This window comes from Octopus sinensis, linkage group LG18 (assembly GCF_006345805.1).
Source record: "Octopus sinensis linkage group LG18, ASM634580v1, whole genome shotgun sequence".
Classification (NCBI taxonomy): Eukaryota; Metazoa; Mollusca; class Cephalopoda; order Octopoda; family Octopodidae; genus Octopus; species Octopus sinensis.
In genome coordinates, this window is record NC_043014.1 from 39,309,374 (window position 1) to 39,331,435 (window position 22,062).

General features: G+C 37.6%; 2 protein-coding genes across 2 annotated transcripts in view; one reads left to right on the forward strand and one right to left on the reverse strand.

Moving 5' to 3' along the window:
* The first annotated feature begins 1,671 nt into the window (after positions 1–1,671).
* On the forward strand, positions 1,672–10,901 carry LOC115221505 (40S ribosomal protein S19). Its single transcript, XM_029791703.2, has 6 exons — positions 1,672–1,800; positions 3,609–3,676; positions 4,878–4,978; positions 5,413–5,481; positions 9,914–10,028; positions 10,754–10,901. Exons 1-6 carry the CDS (start codon positions 1,783–1,785, stop codon positions 10,854–10,856), a joined length of 474 nt encoding a protein of 157 aa, XP_029647563.1. The 5' UTR covers positions 1,672–1,782; the 3' UTR covers positions 10,857–10,901.
* An 8,442-nt stretch (positions 10,902–19,343) lies between these two features.
* Positions 19,344–22,062, reverse strand: part of LOC115221762 (monocarboxylate transporter 12-like) — a 76,063-nt gene continuing 73,344 nt past the window's right edge. The window contains exons 6-7 of the mRNA XM_029791982.2: positions 21,722–21,847; positions 19,344–19,614 (exon numbers count right to left, since the gene is read on the reverse strand). Of these exons, the coding sequence (XP_029647842.1) occupies positions 19,415–19,614; positions 21,722–21,847 (326 nt within the window). The 3' untranslated portion in view covers positions 19,344–19,414. The remainder of the gene's footprint in view (positions 19,615–21,721; positions 21,848–22,062) is intronic.

Below are 22,062 nucleotides of genomic sequence, written 5' to 3' on the forward strand. Positions count from 1 at the left end.
TTTATTTACATTTGCAAAGAAAAAAAAATACCCTTCCCCCACCCCTAACCCTAACTCTAAAATAGATTGAAATGCAATAGATCGATACTAGGGTAATAATTATGGGTGACAATTTCATACGACACCGCTACGGAAAATGGGTTTTTTTTGTAGCAGTGTCAAAAATGCTTGAAATTAAAGTGGAAATATGTTACAACATATAGAATTTTCTCAATAAAGCCAAGAAAAAATGATGCTTTATAAACACATTTTACCAGTATACGAAGTTTAAAAGTGTTTAGTTAACTAGAAATTGTGTTGACATGTGCTGTTCAAAGGGAAAAGATCCGGAACCTTTGTTGGAAATAAGGTTAGCAACAGGAAGGGCATGCGGTTGTAGATCTGATCACTAAGTTCTGTTTGACCCATGCAAGCGTGGGAAAAAAAAAAATTAAATCAATGGCATCCCCCAGTTCGTATGAATGAGATTTATCTATTTATTTATGTATGGAAAATAAAATTATCAATAGTAACATTTCAATTCAAAATCATATCTTTCTAAGGAAGATTCACATCTCAATAAAAGGAAGAAGTGCGACTGGATATACGTCTTGTTCTATTTGCTAGGTTTGTGACTTGATTTGCGATGGCTTATTGAAACTGGAAAGTTATATCATGGAAGAGACATGCGATCTTTTCGGTTTGAACTGCAGTTTTTAACATAATTTCTAGGCGCAGGAGTGGCTGTGTGGTAAGTAGCTTGTTTACCAACCACATGGTTCCAGGTTCAGTCCCACTGCGTGGCATCTTGGGCAAGTGTCTTCTGCTATAGCCCCGGGCCGACCAATGCCTTGTGAGTGGATTTGGTAGACGGAAACTGAAAGAAGCCTGTCGTATATATGTATATATATGTATATGTGTGTGTGTTTGTGTGTCTGTGTTTGTCCCCCTAGCATTGCTTGACAACCGATGCTGGTGTGTTTACGTCCCCGTCACTTAGCGGTTCGGCAAAAGAGACCGATAGAATAAGTACTAAAAGGTGGTGCTCCAGCATGGCCGCAGTCAAATGACTGAAACAAGTAAAAGAGTAAAAGAGAAAGAGTAAAGAGTAACTAAAAAATTTTAAACTTCGTTTACTGGTAGAATGTGTTTATAAAACATCTTTTTCTCTTTGCTTTATTGAGAAAATTCTATGGTTTGTAAGATATTTGTTGATTTTTTTTCTTCAATTTCTGCAATTTCAACCAATCAATGACGTCTATTGAGGTGAAAGCATTCTGTGCCGTATGAGATTGTCCCTCGTTTAAGAAACAGTTTGGGTTTATTTACATTAGTGAAGAAAAAAAGATACCCTTCCCCCCACCCCTAACCCTAAAACAGATTGAAATGCAATAGATCGATACTAGGGTCATAATTATGGGTGACAATTTCATATGACACCGCTAGAAAAAAACTGCCGTTCAAACCGAAAAGATCCGCGATGGCTTATTGAAACTGAAAAGTTATATCATGGAAGAGACACGACAATCACTAAAATAATATATATATGATATATTCTCATGTTTTATTTACAGATAGTACTGAATAGTAAGCATAATGTGGCAGGTAGACTCAGCTAATGTAAAAGCTGCACTAACTCCTGATAAATCGTAGACATTGGTTGTCTCCCTTGGAAACCACGTGTGAAGTTCCATTCTTCAAATGAAAATTACATTCTATTAACGTCTGAGAAGAGGACGGAAGTCGCTCAACGCGTGAATCTGATAGGCTGATTCGAGTCACGTGGGCGTCCTTTCTGTAATCATGGCTTCCGAGCGAAAGGTACGTCTTGTTCCACGTCTTTCATCTTTACTGAAAATATGTATCTAAATCAAATTTTTAAAATAACCTTAACACACCAATTTACTGATTATGTGCCCACCGAAGTTGTTTATAAATTTAGAGACATAATATCGTCTTGCTGCTTTATATTTTTGGGTTTATTTTACGTCACGTTGTCCACTTCATCCACATTGACGAAATGGCTTTTCTTAATTGAAGTATAATCTCTTGTAGTTATTTGCTTAGTCAATCTTGCGTTATGTCTCTGTTTATATAAATCATTTGTGTGTGTAAATGTACATTTTAAACGGGTTTTATATATTATCCGTTTGAATGATATCAGAAATGTCCCGATCTTTTATCTAAAATAGCGAATCTCGAAATTACTGCAAGCAGTTCAAATATGTCGAACTTGGAAGTCTTCGTATTTTATTTAATTAAAGCTTAAAATTTTTCTTTTTACTGATCATCGACTATTTCTAGAGTGAGTGTATTATTGTGTTTAACTATAAAGGCACATGTCTGCACAGATTTGAATGTTTTCTAAAGTTCATGTATATTTAATTATTTTACTGATTAAGAATATAATCTTGGCATTTTTTAGTCAATTTTTTTCTTATAAGAAACATCTGAAAACTTCGATTATATTATTTAATCGGCGATCTTTAATCCTTTAAGGAATTTTAATTTTATTTTTACCCAAAAGTAGTTTGAGAAAACGGCCAAGAAACAAACATGTGACCGGTTTTTAATTTCATAATCCGAAATAATACCCGTTAAAAAGGCATTGCATGCTTTTTAGCGGGAAGGTGTAAATTAAACTTTTCTAAAATCTAAGTAATTGCTTTCCCACCATTTCTTTTTTGTTTTTAAACTCCCCTAATTTATGTGTCTTCAAAATGAACTATTTCATGGTATAGTTTTTGACACAGGAAATTTTTACTCTTACACCGTCTCACTGGACGGGTGTAACCGCTGAAATGCTATCTTACTGACTAGCCTTACCTCATGGAGAAGGTAAATTATAAGAAATGGATGATTGTTTCCACCTATGGCATTACTCATAATTTTTTTGTCCCCGTAAATTTGATTTTGGTTTTTACGTTTTAAATTCCGTTCCTTTTCCCAGTAAATTTTTGCTATGACGTCCCTCTCACAAAATGTGTATACACAAGCACCTGTAGGTAATTTAGAAACAAATTTTTCTAAAAAATCCTGTTACGTATTAACCGACACCGCTACGGAAAATGGGATTTTTTTCTAGCGCTGTCAAATGAAAATGTCACCCATAATTATAACCCTAGTATCAATCTATTGCATTTCAATCTATTTTAGGGTTAGGGGTGGGGGACGGGTATCTTTTTTTCTTCGCAAATGTAAATAAACCCAATCTGTTTCTTAAACGACTGACATATTCATACAGCACGAACTGTTTTCACCCCAATAGACGGTCAGCGATTGGTTAAAATTGCCGAAATGTTCGAAATTTTAGACGAAATATCTTACATACTATAGAATTTTCTCAATAAAGCCAAGAAAAAATGATGTTTTATAAACACATTCTACCAGTATACGAAGTTTAAAAATGTTTAGTTAACTAGAAATTGTGTTGACATGTGCCGTTCAAAAGGAAAAGATCCTTTTAGAAATAAGTGTACGATTTATATTTGCTCCTTAACTCCCTAGTTGCCAGGTCTCAAAGAGATTGTGTTAGGTCGCAGTTCAGTCTGAGTACAAAATTAGGAAATAGTTGAAAGCAAGTAAAATGTTAAAGACTAGTAACTAATATTGAGAATTTTATTTTATAGACTGGCGTTAGTGTCAAAGATGTTGACCAACATGAATTCACAAAAGCATTGGGTGCTTTTCTTAAAAGGTTTGTATACTTTTTCTATTTTGCCAGGATAACTTGCTATATTTATATTTGTGAATACAAAGTTGAATTTAAAACTTTTCATATTATGGGTCATATAACAAGAAAAGAATTGCCTGATTGTTCTTATTTGACGCAGCTAGGCAGCTTAACGAATCAATTCTAATGCGAACTTGGAATGAAAGGGACTGCAATTCCCACTTGGGCGATCTTGGAGTTTCACTTCCTCTTCTGTCAATCTGTGGCCAGTGAAGGAATTTTATGTTCCAGTTCTGTGATTTGGGTTTGTTGTAAGACTGTTGAATATTAGGCAAAAACGTCCATCATTTATTTAAAGTTATTATCCTAATAATATGCATTGTTACAGAAATAATTTTAATCAGATGGAAACATTTTAAGCCATTGCCTGATCTACAGAAATATCCAAGTTGTTACATTATGAAACATGGATTACTTCTTACTCGTCCCAAAGCCCAATGTTGAAATGTGCAATGGTCAAATGTTTCTGCATCCCATTCTACTTGTATATGAGTAAATTTTTTCGGAGTTTCTTAGTAACCCAACCTGTCAAATAGAGGCTATGCCTTTTCATCATTTGGCCAGTTTAAGTACAGTATTTTTTTTTTTTTTTTTTTTTTTTTTTGCAATTGGAATACATTAAAAATTGGTTTCTGTATAGTCAGTATTGAGTGATTTGTATTTTTGTTTCCCTTTTCTCCAATGACTTGTAGATTGTGAATTTAAAAGTTAGAATTTTCATGACAGATTGATGTAAAGATGACTTTTAATAACTGGTTAGTGCCTGTTAATTTGGTTTGCAGTTCTTGCAATGTAGAAGAGACTTTAAAATTAAGACTTGTAGCTGTAAATGATCTACATTACGGGGTTTACAAAATGAAAATACTTTATAAATTTAATATCTGGAGAACTATTTACAAAAATCTTTTCATAATTTTGCTTGATTAACAAGTTATTAAATTTTGTCTGATATTGTTTATCTTTATTCTTTTATAATTCATCTTATTTTGTTTATTTATTATTCACCTTATTTTGTTTATTTAAACAGTAAGGAATGTGAGTTCTATGATGATCTTTTGTTATCCCTGTCTGACATTGTTGAGGACATGTCTGTCTGAGATCTCACTTTGTATTTATGCAAAACTGGGAAATGTATTTGATTGTGATGCATCATTTTTCTTTACAGGTCTGGTAAAATGAAAATTCCAGAATGGGTTGATATTGTAAAATTAGGAAGATTCAATGAATTAGCTCCTTACAGTCAAGACTGGTTTTATACACGGGCTGGTAAATATATGTGTATATATAGTATTTTAGATATTTTGGATAACCTTTAGTATTCAAACAAGCCATATCAGGCCTAAATATTCTTTCTGATGTTCAAACTGGCCATATCTGGCCTCTCACACCTACCCTACATTATACATTCACATCATCAAAATCTCAAAGGCATGCTTAAATGGAAAACTGAATAAATAAGCATTACATTTGACAGAATAATTTGAATACTAAAGGGTTAAATATGATATTTAATCTTTTCTCTGTTAATGATGAATTATTGGTCATGCTAATACTGAAGGATATTGGAACTAGATGTGCTAGTTTTGATGCCTTATGAGTTCAAATGACTTCTGAAACATGGATTTCACGATTAAATTCTGCATTTTATTTTAATACAATTATAACATTATTTTGAGGTTTCTTTTTTCTTTCTCTTCCAGCTTCGGTTTGCAGGCATTTATATATTAAATCTCCTGTTGGTGTTGGGGCATTCACAAAAATATATGGAGGTGAGTAAATACATATACATAGGCTTTGATATTGGCTCCACTGGTGAATGTTATTTTGAGTTACTCATGTACTGAGTGTATTTAGTTTTGGTTTCTTTTTAATATAAAAAATATAATTTTCTATACATAATAAATGACAGTTTTTCTATTTCCTGAAATTTGGGTTAATTGGTTAAAAGCAAGTTATGTAAATGCCAGACAACTGGTTGCTTAAAGTGAAATAAACATCGGAGATGCTTGGCTCCATGCAGAAACTGCAGCAGCTACTTAAGGCTTTCCTCTTGGTGGTGATTGAAGCCATTGCAACATTGGAAACTCTTCTGTATCATCATCAGGTATCTTGGTTACAACCATTTCACTCTTTAGCCTATACAGTTTGAGTGAAGTGGTGGAAACTGAATTAACCTTCACCTGCTGAAGGATCTCATCTGCAGTCTAACACAACCTTCTTGAATTGGTTCCAGTTGTTGTGAGTACCTCCTTGATGGCTTTAGTTGTTTGAATTCCAAACCAATCTTCTGCAGGAAATGGGGATCTTTTCGGTTTGACCGGCAGTTTTTAACATAATTTGTAGGTAACTAAAAAATTTTAAACTTCTCATACTGGTAGAATGTGTTTATAAAACATCTTTTTCTCTTGGCTTTGAGAAAATTCTATAGTTTGTGAGATATTTGTTGTTTTTCTTCAATGTCGTCTATTGAGGTAAAAAACATTCTGTGCCGTATGAATATGTCCCTCGTTTAAGAAACAGATTAGGTTTGTTTACATATGAGAAGAAAAAAAAGATACCCTTCACCCCACCCCTAACCCTAATCCTAAAACAGATTGAAATGCAATAGATCGATACTAGGGTCATAACTATGGGTGACAATTTCATATGACATCGCAAAGATCTGGAAATGGTGCACTGGTTTTGCTGAAAGATAACAGGGTGACTTCAGTAGTGAATAAGGTTGCTAGTATCCTTTGACAGGGCTCATGAACCAAGTCATGATTTGTGGCTTTCTTCAGCTGGTGGGAAATGTCAAGCTTGTCTTTCTAACTCAATAGTAGAATGTAGTTTCAGGAAGATTTTGGATGCTGTAGTGTAAGAGAAGTTGACAGTTCTTATTTGAAAAGTGGGTTTCTGTGATGATTTTTTGTTATCCCTGTCTGAAAAAGAAATTGAGGAAGTATATATCTGAGATCTCACTTAGGAACTGTGTTAGTTTTAGATGAAGTTATGGATGGTGTTCACCTCACATGGGGGAAAATTTAAACTCATGAACTGATTACAGATGTAAGATGCTAACAGATCTTGAAAATAACAAGATATGGTCAGTTTGAATAAGATATAATTTAACTGATATGTAACTGGAAATCACAGGTGTTCCATTTCTAGTGAGATATCCTCATTGTTTAACATTACCTTCCATGCTGGCACAGGTTGGACGGTTGGACAGGAGTTGACCAGGCTACTGTGTCTGTTTTAGCATGGTTTTTATGATTGGATGCCTTTCATAACACCAGCCACCCTGCATAGTGAACTGAAATGCATATAAGAAGTGCAGTGCCTTCTCTATTTTGCAGACTTACTCTACAAGATAGAGTTGGTTATAAACTTGATGAAAATGTGATGGGGTGCCAGGGAAGAATGATGAGTGCACAAAATATGCAGTTAACTAGTCATTAGTAGTTAGTTAATTTTTGGCTCAAAAGCAAATAGCAAGGCCATGTAGGGGGACATGGAGTTAAGTACAGGGTGGTGTTCATGTAAAGAGTTCAGGCCACTTGAGGTCAAGGGAGACTTTGAACAAAGCGGTCGTTGGCATCTTCACCATCTCGTCTGGCAGCTTGTTCCACGGATCCGCAACCCGGACGGAGAAAGCTCCTCTCCTTCGATTGAGATGAAATCGTCGCAGGTAGAACTTTTTGGAATGACCCCGTAGCCGACGCTCTGGAGCAGGAGTGAAGAACAGCTCTTTCGAGAGATTACACTTTCCGCTTATGATGTTGTGAGCGAGAATGAGATCACCACGGCGGCGGCGTTTTTCTAGAGAATAAAGGTCGAGCGTCCTCAGCCTTTCTTCATAAGACAAATTTTTGAGACCAAGAACCATGTGGGTAGCCAGCTTCTGGACTCTTTCGAGATGCTGTATGTCTTTGAGGAGATAAGGAGAAGAGGCTTGAATCCCGTACTCCAATATGGGTCTCACCAGTGTGACATAGAGTGGTAGGAATATGGCTGCTGTGAGCATTCCGAATGACCGTCGAATCAAGAACAGAATTCCGCGTGCTTTGTTGGCAGCATGGATGCACTGGGCCGAAGGCAAAAAGGAGGAATCCACCAAGATACCCAGGTCTTTTACCTGATCAGTCCTCTCCAGCAGCAGACGACCCGGCTCGAAATCAAGTTGGGTTGCAGGAGGAGAGCCAACAGGCAGATGACAGCACTTTGACACATTCAGACACAGGTCCCATTCGTTAGACCACCTCCAAATTTGGTGGAGGCATCGACGAAGATCCTCTATATCACCGCGAGGAGCGACCAGTTTGACATTGTCGGCAAATAGAAGGGTGTGTTGTGTGAGGTCGTCGGGTAAGTCATTTATGAAGACCTAGAACAATAAGGGCCCAAGCACTGAACCTTAGTAGTTGATGCCTTTCTAATAGTGGGTTTCTGTGATGATTTTTTGTTATCCCTGTCTGAAAAAGAAATTGAGGAAGTATATATCTGAGATCTCACTTTGGAACTGTTTTAGTCTTAGATGAAGTTATGGCTGGTGTTCACATCACATGGGGGAAAATTTTAACTCATGAAGTGATTACAGATCTTGAAAATAACAAGATATGGTCAGTTTGAATAAGATATAATTTAACTGATATTAGTAGTTGATGCCTTTCTGGTAAAAGGAAACCTTTTCAGGAAACTGGTTTCTTTCTCAGTTGGTTGAATAGTTTTTTTTTGGATTTGATCTATTGTAATAGTGTGACTAACAATAGTACTATGCTATAGATGTGAAGTATTTCAGTATTAATCTATAGTGGTTTACAACAGCAAACATCCTTATAGCAAATCAATCTAAAAGCATAGATTATTTTTGTTTTGTAAAAGTATCAAATTTCTGTGCATGTTTAATTTTTAATGACAACATTAAGAAGCTTCTGTAGTATAGGAGTGACTTTGTAAGGTTAACTACAAAACATCATGATTTGCTTTCCCTTGCAATACTGAGTGAGAGAATAAGCTATCACTTTGCACCTTAAGATTTTGTTAAGACATTACCTCTTGTGGATAATTTCCTATGCTTAGATTGTATCAATTTTTACACAATTCCCATATGGAATGAATGCTGCAGAAAATAATTCTGCTTGCTCCAGAATAATATAGACTGAAAATTATAGTAAATAATTCAAAATTGTAAAATTTACTTGCTATATAATAAATTGTACTTAGGTTAAAAGCAATCTATGCACAAGTTTATCTGGCAAGTACTACTACCTTAATGCCTTATGTTACTTGGTCTTGTGACCAATCTTTATGGGGGCTTTCTCCATACTACTGGTTTTTACTACTGGGAATGCTAATTTCAGTAGGTTCTGAAAATTTATCAAATTTCTTCTAGCAACAACTGAAATTTGTGTGTTTCTGAGAACTTTTGATCTGTTTTCATTGTAGAATCTCAGTAAGTAGGAATATACTCCAAGCCTTGAATGGTTCATAGGCTTTAAGAATCAAGTCATCATTGCCCTTGTATAATTTGATAAACAATGCTATTACTCAGAATAGCTACATCTACAAGTTATTTCTGTTTCCATCATTGCTTACCTGCTAAACTGCTGAAGATAATATAAAGTCTGGATTTAGTTCAAGAGGATGAGCTCTAAATGTAATTTATAGTAGGCACTTAGTGAATTCATAGAGTAAAGAATATTCACAAAATTGTAACAGAACAAGATACAAATCCCATTTGCTGATAGTCTGCCAAAAAAAAAAAAACATACACGGGAAAGGAAAAAGTCTGTATGAATATTTTAATCCAGTGTTATTGCAATTTACTCAGTATTACTACAGTCTGATAAAACATCAAGAGAGGTGTCTATATTTTTAGAGGTACTTATACAAGTTAAATATTTATATTGATCTTTCCTTTCCCGAAGTGTGTACACTTTTTTTTTTGGCAGACACTATTTTGTTTATTTAAATAGTAAGGAATGTGAGTTCTATGATGATCTTTTGTTATCCCTGTCTGACATTGTTGAGGACATGCCTGTCTGAGATCTCACTGTGTATTTATGCAAAACTGGGAAATTTGGGTGTTTGTAAATTTTCCCTTTAAATTCTCTGAAAAATATTTACAATATATCTTCTAAAGTTTGCTCTGGATTTGTATTTAAAATGTCAATGGCAAGAAGGTTACCTACTTATAAAATTTACGTTTCCTTTTTGTAGGACGCAAACGAAATGGTACTGTTCCCAGTCATTTTTGCCCTGCCTCAGCTTCCATTGCCCGACGTGTTTTACAGGCTCTGGAAAACCTCAAACTTGTTGAGAAAGACCCCAATGGGTATGTATTAAAAATCTTTGGAATTTTTTCTTTTTTTTCTCTGTAAAGTAGTTCATTTGCTATTTGCTTAGTCTTTTTATTTTTACTTTTAAAAATGTTTTTCAGTTAAATTGGAAAAAAATAAGTCCAGGGTCTTTGCCAGCTTTATACTTACATGAACTCTAACTTGGTATTAACTTCAGTGTTGGTGATTAAATCTGTGTCTGTGTGTATATTTATATTATATTGATGACATTCAAACACGAAAAATGTTAGTCCCTGTTGTATTGCATCATTAGAGGGGCAATTTCTTTCATAATACTCAATTCATGAGTGAAAGGATTTCGGGACACCTCAACCAAAAGCTACCTTGGGATAATGAGTCTAACAAGAGTTTGTGGCTCTTATTTATAAATTCAGCAAACAATCTGCTGTTGCATGCTGATATCTGCTAACCCAGCAAGAATCAGAACAATGACAAACATTCTTATCCCTTTAGCATTAAATGTAATGCTTATTTATTCACATTGTTTTGAATTATGCATTGTCCTGTAGCTTTGAGATTTCAATGTTTTTTTTTGTTGGTTATTTTTTTTTACAATTCATGGGAGGTGAGGGAGATCAGGTGCTTCACTTGAAGGAATTTCCCTTGGTATTTGAAAAAGATATTTTTCCAGTTTGTTTTTTGCATTCTCCCATAATTTGCATTTAAAAAAAATTTCACCTTTCTTCATGTTTGTTTTCAGTGGTCGCCGTTTAACCTCTCAGGGTCGTCGGGATTTGGACCGAATTGCTTCCCAGATAAAATACAACCACCTTACCACTGGTAATGCTGCTCATACGAAATAGAGAGTATAAATGTGAAAAAAATTATTAAAAAACAATTGAATTTATCATTCGTCTTATTGTTATTCTTGCATGTTTAGCACAAAATATGAAGAAAAAGGTTAGATTGCAGGGGGAATGTATTTTTCATTTTCTTTAGGTTTTAGTTATAGGTCAAACTACAGAGCAACATAGTAAATTATATGTAAACCAACGTCTGCATCACTACCAATACCATAGAAACTAATGGCCAGTTTATATGCTCACCAAATTGGTATTGCAGAAACAAATTCTTGGCCACTATCTAGTCAATGTTTTAAATGACAAGTTGTTTTGCAGTTTTGGGCAGTAACTAGTTAACCGTAGGGTATAGTAGATGCTAAAGTTACTGTAGTAACTTTAGGCGCAGGAGTGGCTGTGTGGTAAGTAGCTTGCTTATGAACCATATAGTTCCGGGTTCAGTCCCACTGTGTGGCACCTTGGGCAAGTGTCTTCTATAGCCTTGGGCTGACCAAAAGCCTTGTGAGTGGATTTGGTAGATGGAAACTGAAACAAGCTCGTGTCCCCCCAACATTGCTTGACAACCAATGCTGGTGGGTTTACATCCCCATAACTTAGTGATTCGGCAAAAAGAGACCGATAGAATAAGTACTAGGCTTACAAAGAATAAGTCCTGGGGTCAATTTGCTTGACTAAAGGCAGTGCTCAAGCATGGCCGCAGCCAAATGACCGAGGCAAGTAAACGGGTAAAGGGTAGTGTTCCAAACCTGAAACCAGTCATATTTGCATCAGGACTTGGAAATGATGGGGGCCAAAATGGCTGAAGATCTTAGTTAGGTGTGCATATATTTAAAATATGTACAAATGTGTCCACTATGAATTTTTTCCTTGCACTATCTACGGAATTGTTGGGACACCTTCAAAATGAATAAATGAAAATATGCTGGTATAACATTTTTCAACAACAGTTCTGGGTTCAAACCCATTTGTGACACCTTACCTCAGTGTCTTCTGCAGTCTTTGTTATTGGAATGGTGCAAAGGCTTTCCATGTTTAAGTGCTCATGTTTATTTTTGTGTCTTGTAACTAAGTGGTTTAATAGAAATAACGCCAAGGCAAAAATAAGTACTGCATCAGGTGATGTGATTTATCTCCCTTGCATTTGTGAATCTACGTATTGCTATGTGGAAGTTCAGTGTCATTTCTTTCCAATCTTCCACGCAAACATCCAGCCATGTTTGGAAATGGGCAAGAGTTGGCAATGAGAAAATTTGCTGGAGCACCATCTGAAAGGGTTTTTAGTCAAAGAAATTGATCCTGGGACTTATTCTTTGTAAGCCTAGTACTTATTCTATCAGTTGCTTTTGCGGAACTGCTAAATTACAGGGATGTAAACACACCAACATCAGTTGTCAAGCAATGGTGGGGAGCAAACACAAGACATAAATATATACATATGAGAAGTTTGTCAATTGCAAGACAGATAACCTTGATATCAAAGGAGAGAAATGTGTCCGCGTGAATGATGGTGCCCTTGTGTTTAATGATTCTGCAAAGAAAGAAGCTTGGAGATGCCATTATGAAAGACTGCTGAATGTGGAGAATGAATAGCAGGAGGAGAATCTACCAAAGGTCAACCCAATTGAGGGACCAGCTATGTGAATCAACAGTACTTTGGTAGAGTAAGCAATTAAGGATATGAAGACATGGAAAGCACCTGGCCCATCAGGAATCACTGCTGAGATACTTGTCACCTGCATTGTAAATCGGATACTTCATGAGTCATACCCAATGACTGGTATAGCAGCACCATAATCAACTGCTACAAGGGTAAAGGTGATGCTTTAGATCAAAATAACTACAGGGATATCAAATTATTGGATCAGGTGATGAAAGTTACAGAGAGTCATAGCCCAACTAATCAGGGAGAGAGTTAGCCTAGATGAGATGCAGTTTGGGTTTGTGCCAGGCAGAAGCACCACTGATGCTATATTTCTAGTAAGGCAACTGCAGGAGAAATATCTAGGAAAAGATAAACCTCTACTTGGCTTTTGTTGACTTGGATCCTCTGATCCCGTCTTTGGAATAGATGAGTGGTTGGTTAGAGCTGTACAAGCCCTGTGTGGAGATGCTGTCAGTAAGGTGAAGGTTGGCAACGAGTATAGTGAAGAATTCCAGGTAGAGGTGGGGGGGGGGGGTCACCGAAGATCAGTCCTCAGCCCCTCTTATTCATTATAGTCCTCCAGCAATAAGTGAGGAATTCTAGACTGGGTGCTCCTCTATGCTGATGACCTTGTTCTAATAGCCGAGTTTCTGCCAGAACTAGATATGAAGTTTAGAACATCGAAGCAAAGTCTAGAATCGAAGGGCCTTGGGGTTAATCCAGCAAAAACCAAAGTCTTAGTAAGTAGGAAGGCTGTCAAATCACAATCCCCTTCAGGTAGATAGCCCTGTTTGATCTATAGAAAAGGTGTGGGTAGAAACTCCATATGATATACCTGGTGTAATGGACACATAAAAGGTGCAGCAATATTAAAGGAAGGTTAACTGAGAAGGTAGTTTTGGTGTGGCAGATGCACAGGGGCAATAGATGCACAGAAAACAGATTCCATCACATACCTTCTGCTACCTAGGTGACCAAGTCTGTAATAAGGGTGGTTGCTATGAGAGTGTTGTGGCTAGAATAAGAATAGCCTGGGCAAAGTTCAGGGAGCTCCCATCTCTGCAAGCAACTAAGGGCCTCTCGCTCAGGATGGGAGGTAGACTGTATGATGCATATGTATGAACTGTCATACTACATGACAGTGAAACATGAGCCACGATTGCTGGGGACATGCATAAGCTTGAAAGACATGAAGTTAGTATGATCCACTGGATGTGTAATGTCAGTGTGCATATATGACAGAGTGTAAGCACCTTGAGAGAAAAGTTGGGCATAAGAAGCATCAAATGTGGTGTGCAAGAGAGACAACTGCACTGGTATGGCCATGTGTTACATATGGATGAGGACAAGTGTGTGAGAAAGTACCACCCCTTACTGTGGAAAAGGTAGACCCAGGAAGACATGGGATGAGGTGGTGAAGCATGACCTTCAAACATTGGGCCTCACAGAAGCAATGACAGGAGACCAAGACCTTTGGAGATATGCTGTGATTGAGAAGACCTGGCAACTAAAGTCAGATTGCAGCCATGACCGATGCCAGTGTTGCATGTAATCCTGAGGCATCGGGCGATATGATATGCTTGAGAAGACCTGTTGAGTCAAGTAAAGCCAAAATTGTAGCTATGGCCAGTGCCCTCTGACTGGCTCCTGGTCTCGTGGTATGTAAAAAGCACCATCCAGACGTGGCCAATGCCAGTATCTTCTGACTGGCTCCTGCACTATCTGAATGTGATCGATGCCAGGACCGCCTGACTGGCCCCAGTGCCAGTGGAATGTAAAAAGAACCATCAAATGTGGCTGATGCCAGTACCCCCTGACTGGCTCCCATACCACTGGCACATAAAATGTACCATCCAAAGGTGGCTCATACCAATACCTCCTGACTGGCTCCCATGCTGATGGCATTTAAAAAGCACTATCTGAACGTGATCAATGCCAGGACCGCCTGGCTGGCTCCTGTGCCAGTGGAACGTAAAAAGCACTCACTACACTCTCAGAGTGGTTGGCATTAGGAAAGGCATCCAGCTGTAGAAACATTGCCAGACCAGACTGGAGCCTGGTGCAGCTGCTGGCTGTCCAGACCTCAGTCAAACTGTCCAACCTATGCCAGCATGGAAAATGGACATTAAACAATGATGATGATGAAAGGAAAAAAAATGTATACTGAATGTAAAAGCGAATGGGAGACAAACACTAGGTCCGTAATTCTTCATCAGTTATTGGCCAATAGGTAATATTCAGTAAATGCACCTTTAATGAGTTATATGAAAGCCATAGATGAAGGTAGAGAGAGAAGGAGAAGTCAATGAGAAGTGGTGTCAGTGGTATTGAATATGTACGATGAGGTGGAGGAGAAAGCAAAGAGCAAAGAAGTAATAGTCTGTAACATAGATCCATGGCAGTTTAAGCAGAATGTTGGTAGAGAGGACCAGGTCTAGAGAGGTTGGAGATAAATAAAACTGCAATGCATTGGCAAGATGTGGACGAAAGGTCATATATAAAATAGCACAGAGGTACCTGAAAGCTAGGTAGGGGGGAGGGACGTGAAGAAAGAGGAGAGGGTGTTTAGGTTCATAAAAGTGGGTTGCTTGGCAATGTAAAGAATTAAGAGGTATGCAACTGGTCAGAATTATGGACAGAGATATGAGGTAGTATCAAAAAGTTTCCAGACTAGTTATTTATATATATAAAGTTGAAGTTGTCAGTGTGTAGCAGGTTTAGTAGCCTTCAACTAATACTCTCTCCTCTGAGACCCTGCAGTGCAAGTTGACCAAAATTGAGAGTATGTTAAGACCAAAAATTATTTACATCAAAAAGGTGCTTTTTTCTATGAAAATCCCTATTTTTTGACTGCTTTTCGGTGTATTTCAACCAGAAAAATGTTCACTTAAAGAGAATAACAAGCTACATAATGCAAAACCTTTTAACTCTCGCTTTTTAAAAATTCCAATTCTAAAGGGTCAAAACAAACCCGAGCAACGCTGGGCGATACTGCTTATATTTAATAAGAAACAACTTATTTACCTAAGTTTTAATATCATCTTGTGCAACAATACATTGACCTCAGCATTCCTGCTACTTTTGGAATCCAGTCTGGAAGTTGTTTTCCATAAATGAATCAAGTATCTTCTGTGATACAATCTGGATCTGGACAACAGTGTGAAAACGGGACCTTTGAGCTGCATTTTCATCTTGGAGAATGGATGGAAGTCTGCAGGTGCTAAATCTAGCAAATAGGGTTGGTGTAGAAGAGATACCATGTAGTGTTTGGTAAAAAACTCATGAGAACTTAGTGATGGGTGTATTGTCTTCATGAAGAATCCAATTCTTTGTGCTTCACAGTTCTGGTTGCTTTTGCCAGATGCCCTCCTGCAAATACTTAAAAAAATCGCAGTACAACTCTCAATTGACAGTCTGGCCACAGGGAACGAATTCTTGATGCACAATACCATATTTCCGGGGGTGATACTCATGGCAGGCCTTCCAGATCACTCATCATCTTCCAGGGATGTTTTTCCACTTTTCAAGCGGCTGTGCCACTCAAAACACTGTGTACGACCCATTGCCCCATTGCCATAAGCTTGCCAAGGCATGCTCAATGTCTCTGTGACAGATTTCCCAAGTTTAATGCAAAATTTCTCATTGGCTCTTTGTTCCAACTTCCTATCCATGACAAAATCACAGACTACAGCATACAGAGGATCACAAAACCACAAATTTCACAACTTGCAAGGTAAACACAGCGAAATTTCACCATGAGGAGAGTCTACTGAGAAAACATATCCATAATATCTCTCCATTAATAGTTAAATACTATTTTGTTGAAAAAAACCCAGTGAATTGATGACGGAGAACTTTCCCTGTGATGAACTTACCAGACATGCCAAAAAATATACAATCTCAAACCTATGAGATAATGAATGATTAAATAAAAAAACATTACATTTCACAAAGTAAACTGATTACTGAAGAGTTAAATAAGTATTGCATTTGACAGAACAATCTGAGTGCTAAAGGGTTAAACCTACTTAGGGTTTTTGGTTGTTTGGTTTATGGTGGGTTTTTTTCTATACATTATACCATATGAGGGGCTGCTGAAAAGTTCCTGGCTTTAAGGGTATCGTGACAGGCCTAGTTGGAGGCCCAACCTTCCAAATTCCTTTACAGGGTTTAGAAAAACTTAAGGACTGCTGCAATAAGTGTGTGAATCTGAGAGGGGAATATGTTGAATAAAATCATAATTAACTGGTCCTCCTGTGTTATCTTTTATCCAAAGCCAAGAACTTCTCAGCAACCCTTTGTGCATAGATATAGCATGATTGTCTTTTATAAGGGTTTTAATTCTGGTAAGAGTAATGCATCATCATCATCATTTAACGTCTGCTTTCTATGCTGGCATGGGTTGGACGGTTTGACTGAGGACTGGTGAACCAGATGGCTGCACCAGGCTCCAATCTTGATCTGGCAGAGTTTCTACAGCTGGATGCCCTTCCTAACGCTAACCTCTCCAAGAGTGTAGTGGGTGCTTTTAAAGTGGCAGTGATCCCGCTTTGATGGAGCTGTTAGCGCTCCACTGGCATGGGTGCCAGTCATCGAATTTGGTTCCAAATTTACAAAGGCTTGTTGCATTCACACACGCACATACACCCATGCATGCACACACACACACATACATGCATTTGATATTTAGATATCTTGATGAATCACATAAATTGGAAAACAAATGATTTTACTTAGACATGAATTTAAAAAAACCCTCCTTTTTTTATGGTATTTTATTCTTTATTCATTCATTTAATTTATACAGCTATCAGCTTCAGCAAGGTTTTCTGCTGCTGGCACACCTGTAATCCCAACACATTCTTACAACCAAAATTAATTATAAATACACATTCCAAATGTTTATGTACTTGATTCAGTTACATGACAGGTGAAAATTTGTAATGGAGAAGTTTACTCAAAGTCCAACACACTCTTTAGCAATAATTATAAAAAAAAAGACCCCAGAAAAAACCCAACAACATATTAATATCAGTGACAGAGTGATTGTGCGTGTTATGTCTTAGGTTTGATTTCACTCATAGCACCCGAGGCAAGTGTCTTCTATTGTTGTTTCTCTGTTTAACCAACATCTTATGAGCAGAACTGGGTAGATAGAAACTGCAGAAGTTTGTATTTGTGTCTCTCTTTGTACTAATGTACTAATGTTGATCAGTTTAAAAAGCAATGTTGTATCAAAAAGATAATAAGTCACTCAAAACAAAACAAATATGAAACTGAAATTAGTACTGGTGTTGATATGATTGACTAAAACTCTTGGAGATAGTGTCTATGCCCCAGCATGGCCACAGTCTAATGACTGAAACCAGTACAACAATAAACAACAACAACAATAATAATAATATTCCCCAGCCACTTCACCTCCCCAACTTTCAGTTATGGCTGCAGAGGAGTGACTTGAAGATAGAAATAGATGCACTCAAGAGTGCAGCACAAGAACAAGCATTGAGGACAAATCATATGTAGTGCAGAATTGACAAAACAACTGAGAGTGACAAATGCAGAATGTGTGGTGAAAGGAGTGAAAGAGTATGGCACATTGTTAGTGAATGACTGAAATTGGTACAGCATGAATACAAAAGATAACATGATAATGTAACAAGAATGATCCATAAGGAGCTTTGTGAAAGCTCCAGGAGTTACTGAAAATGAGGATTGCAAAATCTTATGGGATGCAATGATTCAGTGTGACCATCAGATTGGACACCGAAAACCTGAAATTGTTGTGAACAGAAAAGAAAAAAAATATGACTGATAATCGACATAGCATGTCCTGATGACAGCAGGATTGAAGAGAAAGAGAAAAAGTGAACAACTATGATGAATTGAGGTGGGAAATACGCAGGTTGTGGGCAATGAAGAAAAGGGATGTGATACCATTTGTGATTAGTACACATGAAGGTATCAGCATTCAATGACCAACCTGACTCAGAAAGATTGGAATGAATGTAAACATAGAACACCTACAAAAACTAATCATTGCTTGGAACTGCAAGAGTCCTCCACTGGGTTTTTGAAGCACGATCAGTAAACAAGTGTCACCTTAGTCTGCTGGCTGTGGACAGCTGACACTTTCCATCATGCCTAGCAAAATTAAGTTGAGATTTTTTATGATATAACAACAATAATTTCTGTTGTGTCTGGGGAGAGTCATTTTCTTTTTTGCCTTATAATGTAACACAATCGCTGGTAAAATTTCCACTTATTTCTTATTTTTATTTTCCTAAAATTTTCGTTGCGTCTTGCAACCTTTTCAATAGTCACTTATTTCTTATTTTTATTTTCGTAAAATTTTCCATAGTCAAGATAATTGAAAAGGTTGCAAGACAACGAAAATTTTAGGAAAATAAAAATAAGAAATAAGTGGAAATTTTACCAGTGAGTGTGTTACATTATAAGGCACAAAAAGAAAATAACTTTCCCCAGACACAACAGAATATGCTTCAACATACAAACTCATATAAAGAATCTTGCAAACCAAATCCAAAAACGGAAAACAATAGTTTCACTAAATATGAACCATGCTTGACAATGTTAATATGTTTGTTTATGTAACTATGCTCACAACAGATATGAAAATGGATGGAACAATTAATGGTTATGAATGTAGATATTCTTCCTTGATGTTTCAAATGCTTTAAATCAATTCTAGTAGCTTTGCAGGTTGGTTTTCTGAAATTACAGGTTGTATGGAATTAAATACGTACCATGCTAACTTCGTTTTATTATTTAAATTAAAAAAGATGTATTTAAAAAAAAAAAAAATAAGCGTGAGAACAAAACAACAATTGGTTTACAAAACAATTACAACACTGTGCCTTTATATGGTCATATAAAGTAGGTCACTGCCGGGGGAAAATTATTGCGTATTCAATGAATTATTAATCATTGGTTGCAGTTCCTTGACTTCCACAATTGTTTTGGATTTTAAAGCTTCTCGTCTTCTCTCCCATTTTGAAACCCTTTCCAAGGGAACACAAAGAATTCCAGAAACGGCTAATGCAGCTCCACCCATATAAAAGGCTGCATCAAAATTTCCTGTCATATCTGATAACCAACCTATAACCGCAAAAAAAAGAAAAAGAAAAACAGTTGTTAAGCTATTAAGGTCAATAAAAACAGTAACAGCATTCATACATCATTCTCTCATACTTGTTTCAGTCATTTGACTGTGGCCATGCTGGAGCACCGCCTTTAGTCAAGCAAATCGACCCCAGGATATATTCTTTGTAAGCCTAGTACTTATTTTATCCGTCTTTTTTTTTTGCCGAACCGCTAAGTTACGGGAACATAAACACACCAGCATCAGTTGTCAAGCGATGTTGGGGAGACAAATACAAACACACAAACATATACACACACATACATATACATATCATCATCATTTAATGTCTGTTTTCCATGCTAGCATGGGTTGGAACAGTTCAACCGGGGTCTGGTAAGCCATGGAGGTTGCACCAAGCTCTAGTCTGATTTGGCAGTGTTTCTACAGCTAGATGCCCTTCCTAATGCCAACCACTCCGTGAGTGTAGTGGGTGTTTTTTACGTGCCACTGGCACAAGGACCAGGGCAGGCTGGCAAACGCCCACAATCGGATGCCAGTAATGGTGGCACTGGCATCTGCCACGTTCAGACAGTGCTTTTTACATGTCACCGGCACGGGTGTCTTAACTACAATTTCCATTTGATATATACGACGGGCTTCTTTCAGTTTCCGTCTACCAAATCCAATCACAAGGCTTTGGTTGGCCCAAGGCTATAGTAGAAGACACTTGCCGAAGGTGCCACGCATTGGGACTGAACCCAGAACCATGTGGTTGGTAAGTAAGCTACTTAACACACAGCCACTCCCATGCCTCCATGCTTGCATCGGTCTGATAGAATTCCTTGAGGCAGATTTTCAGTGGTAGTCGATTAGATCAACCCCAGTATGCAACTGGTACTTAATTTATCGACTATGAAAGGATGAGAGGTTAAAGTTGACCCAAGCGGAATTTGAACCAAGAACGTAAAGACATGAAATATCGCTAAGCATTTTGCCTGGTGTGCTAACAATTCTGCTAGCTCACTGCTTTATCTGGCCCAGATATATTACCTGTTTTATGCTCAGACCGGCCAGATTTGGCCTCATATATCTACTCTACAATACCATACTAAAAATATACAATCACATCATCAAAATTTCAAAACTTTGAGATAATCATCATCATCATCATCATCATTATCATTTAGCATCCGCTTTCCATGCTAGCATGGGTTGGATGGTTCAACTGGGGTCTGTGAAGCCAGAAGGCTGCATCAGGCCCAGTCTGATCTGACAGTGTTTCTACGGCTGGATGCCCTTCCTAACGCCAACCACTCCGTGAGTGTAGTGGGTGCTTTTTATGTGCTACCCGCACAGGTGCCAGACGGAGCTGGCAAACGGCCGCGGACGGATGGTGCTTTTTACGTGCCACCGGCACAGGAGCCAGGCGAGGCTGGCAACGGCCACGAACGGATGGAGCTTTTTACGTGCCACCGGCACGAGGCCAGTCTGGGCGGCGCTGGCAACGGCCACGAACGGATGGTGCTTTTTATGTGCTACCGGCCCGAGGCCTGTGACATGTATAATTAATTCAAAACAATGTGAATAAATAAGCATCACATTTGACAGAATAATCTGAGTACTAAAGGGTTAAGTTTTACTCTCACTTTTACTTGTTTCAGTTATTTGACTGCAGCCATGCTGGAGCACCACCTTTAATCGAGCAACTCGACCCCGGGACTTATTCTTTTGTAAGCCCAGTACTTATTCTATCGGTCTCTTTTGCCGAACCGCTAAGTAACGGGGACATAAACACACCAGCATCAGTTGTCAAGCAATGCTAGGGGAACAAACACAGACACACAAACACACACATGCATATATATATATATATATATATATATATATATATATATATTATATATATATATATATACATATATACGACGGGCTTCTTTCAGTTTCCGTCTACCAATCCACTCACAAGGCTTTGGTCGGCCCAAGGCTATAGTAGAAGACATTTGCCCAAGGTGCCACGCAGTGGGACTGAACCTGGAACCATGTGGTTGGTAAACAAGCTACTTACCACACAGCCACTCCTGCGCCTTTTTGCTAACCTTTATAGAATAAACAGTTGCTTACCTGCTATAGGGCTTCCAAAAAATGATGATATACCTTGAGCCATTATAATTAAGCCAAATGCAAGTGTTAAATTTTCAACACCCAAAAGTTCAACCATTATTATCGAACGAAGAGAAATAAAAGCAGCTGAAAGAAAAGATAAAAAAAGGTTAAATAAAGTGAAAAAATTTAAAAGAGGATTAGAGATATCTGAGACTATTTTTTGCAGGCATGACTGTGAGTTTAAGAAGCTCTCTTTGCAACCATGTGGTTTCCAGCACCACATGCAAGCATCTTCTATTATAATCCTAAGCCAACCGATGGCTTAAGAATGAATTTGGCAGATGGAAAGTTTGTGGGAT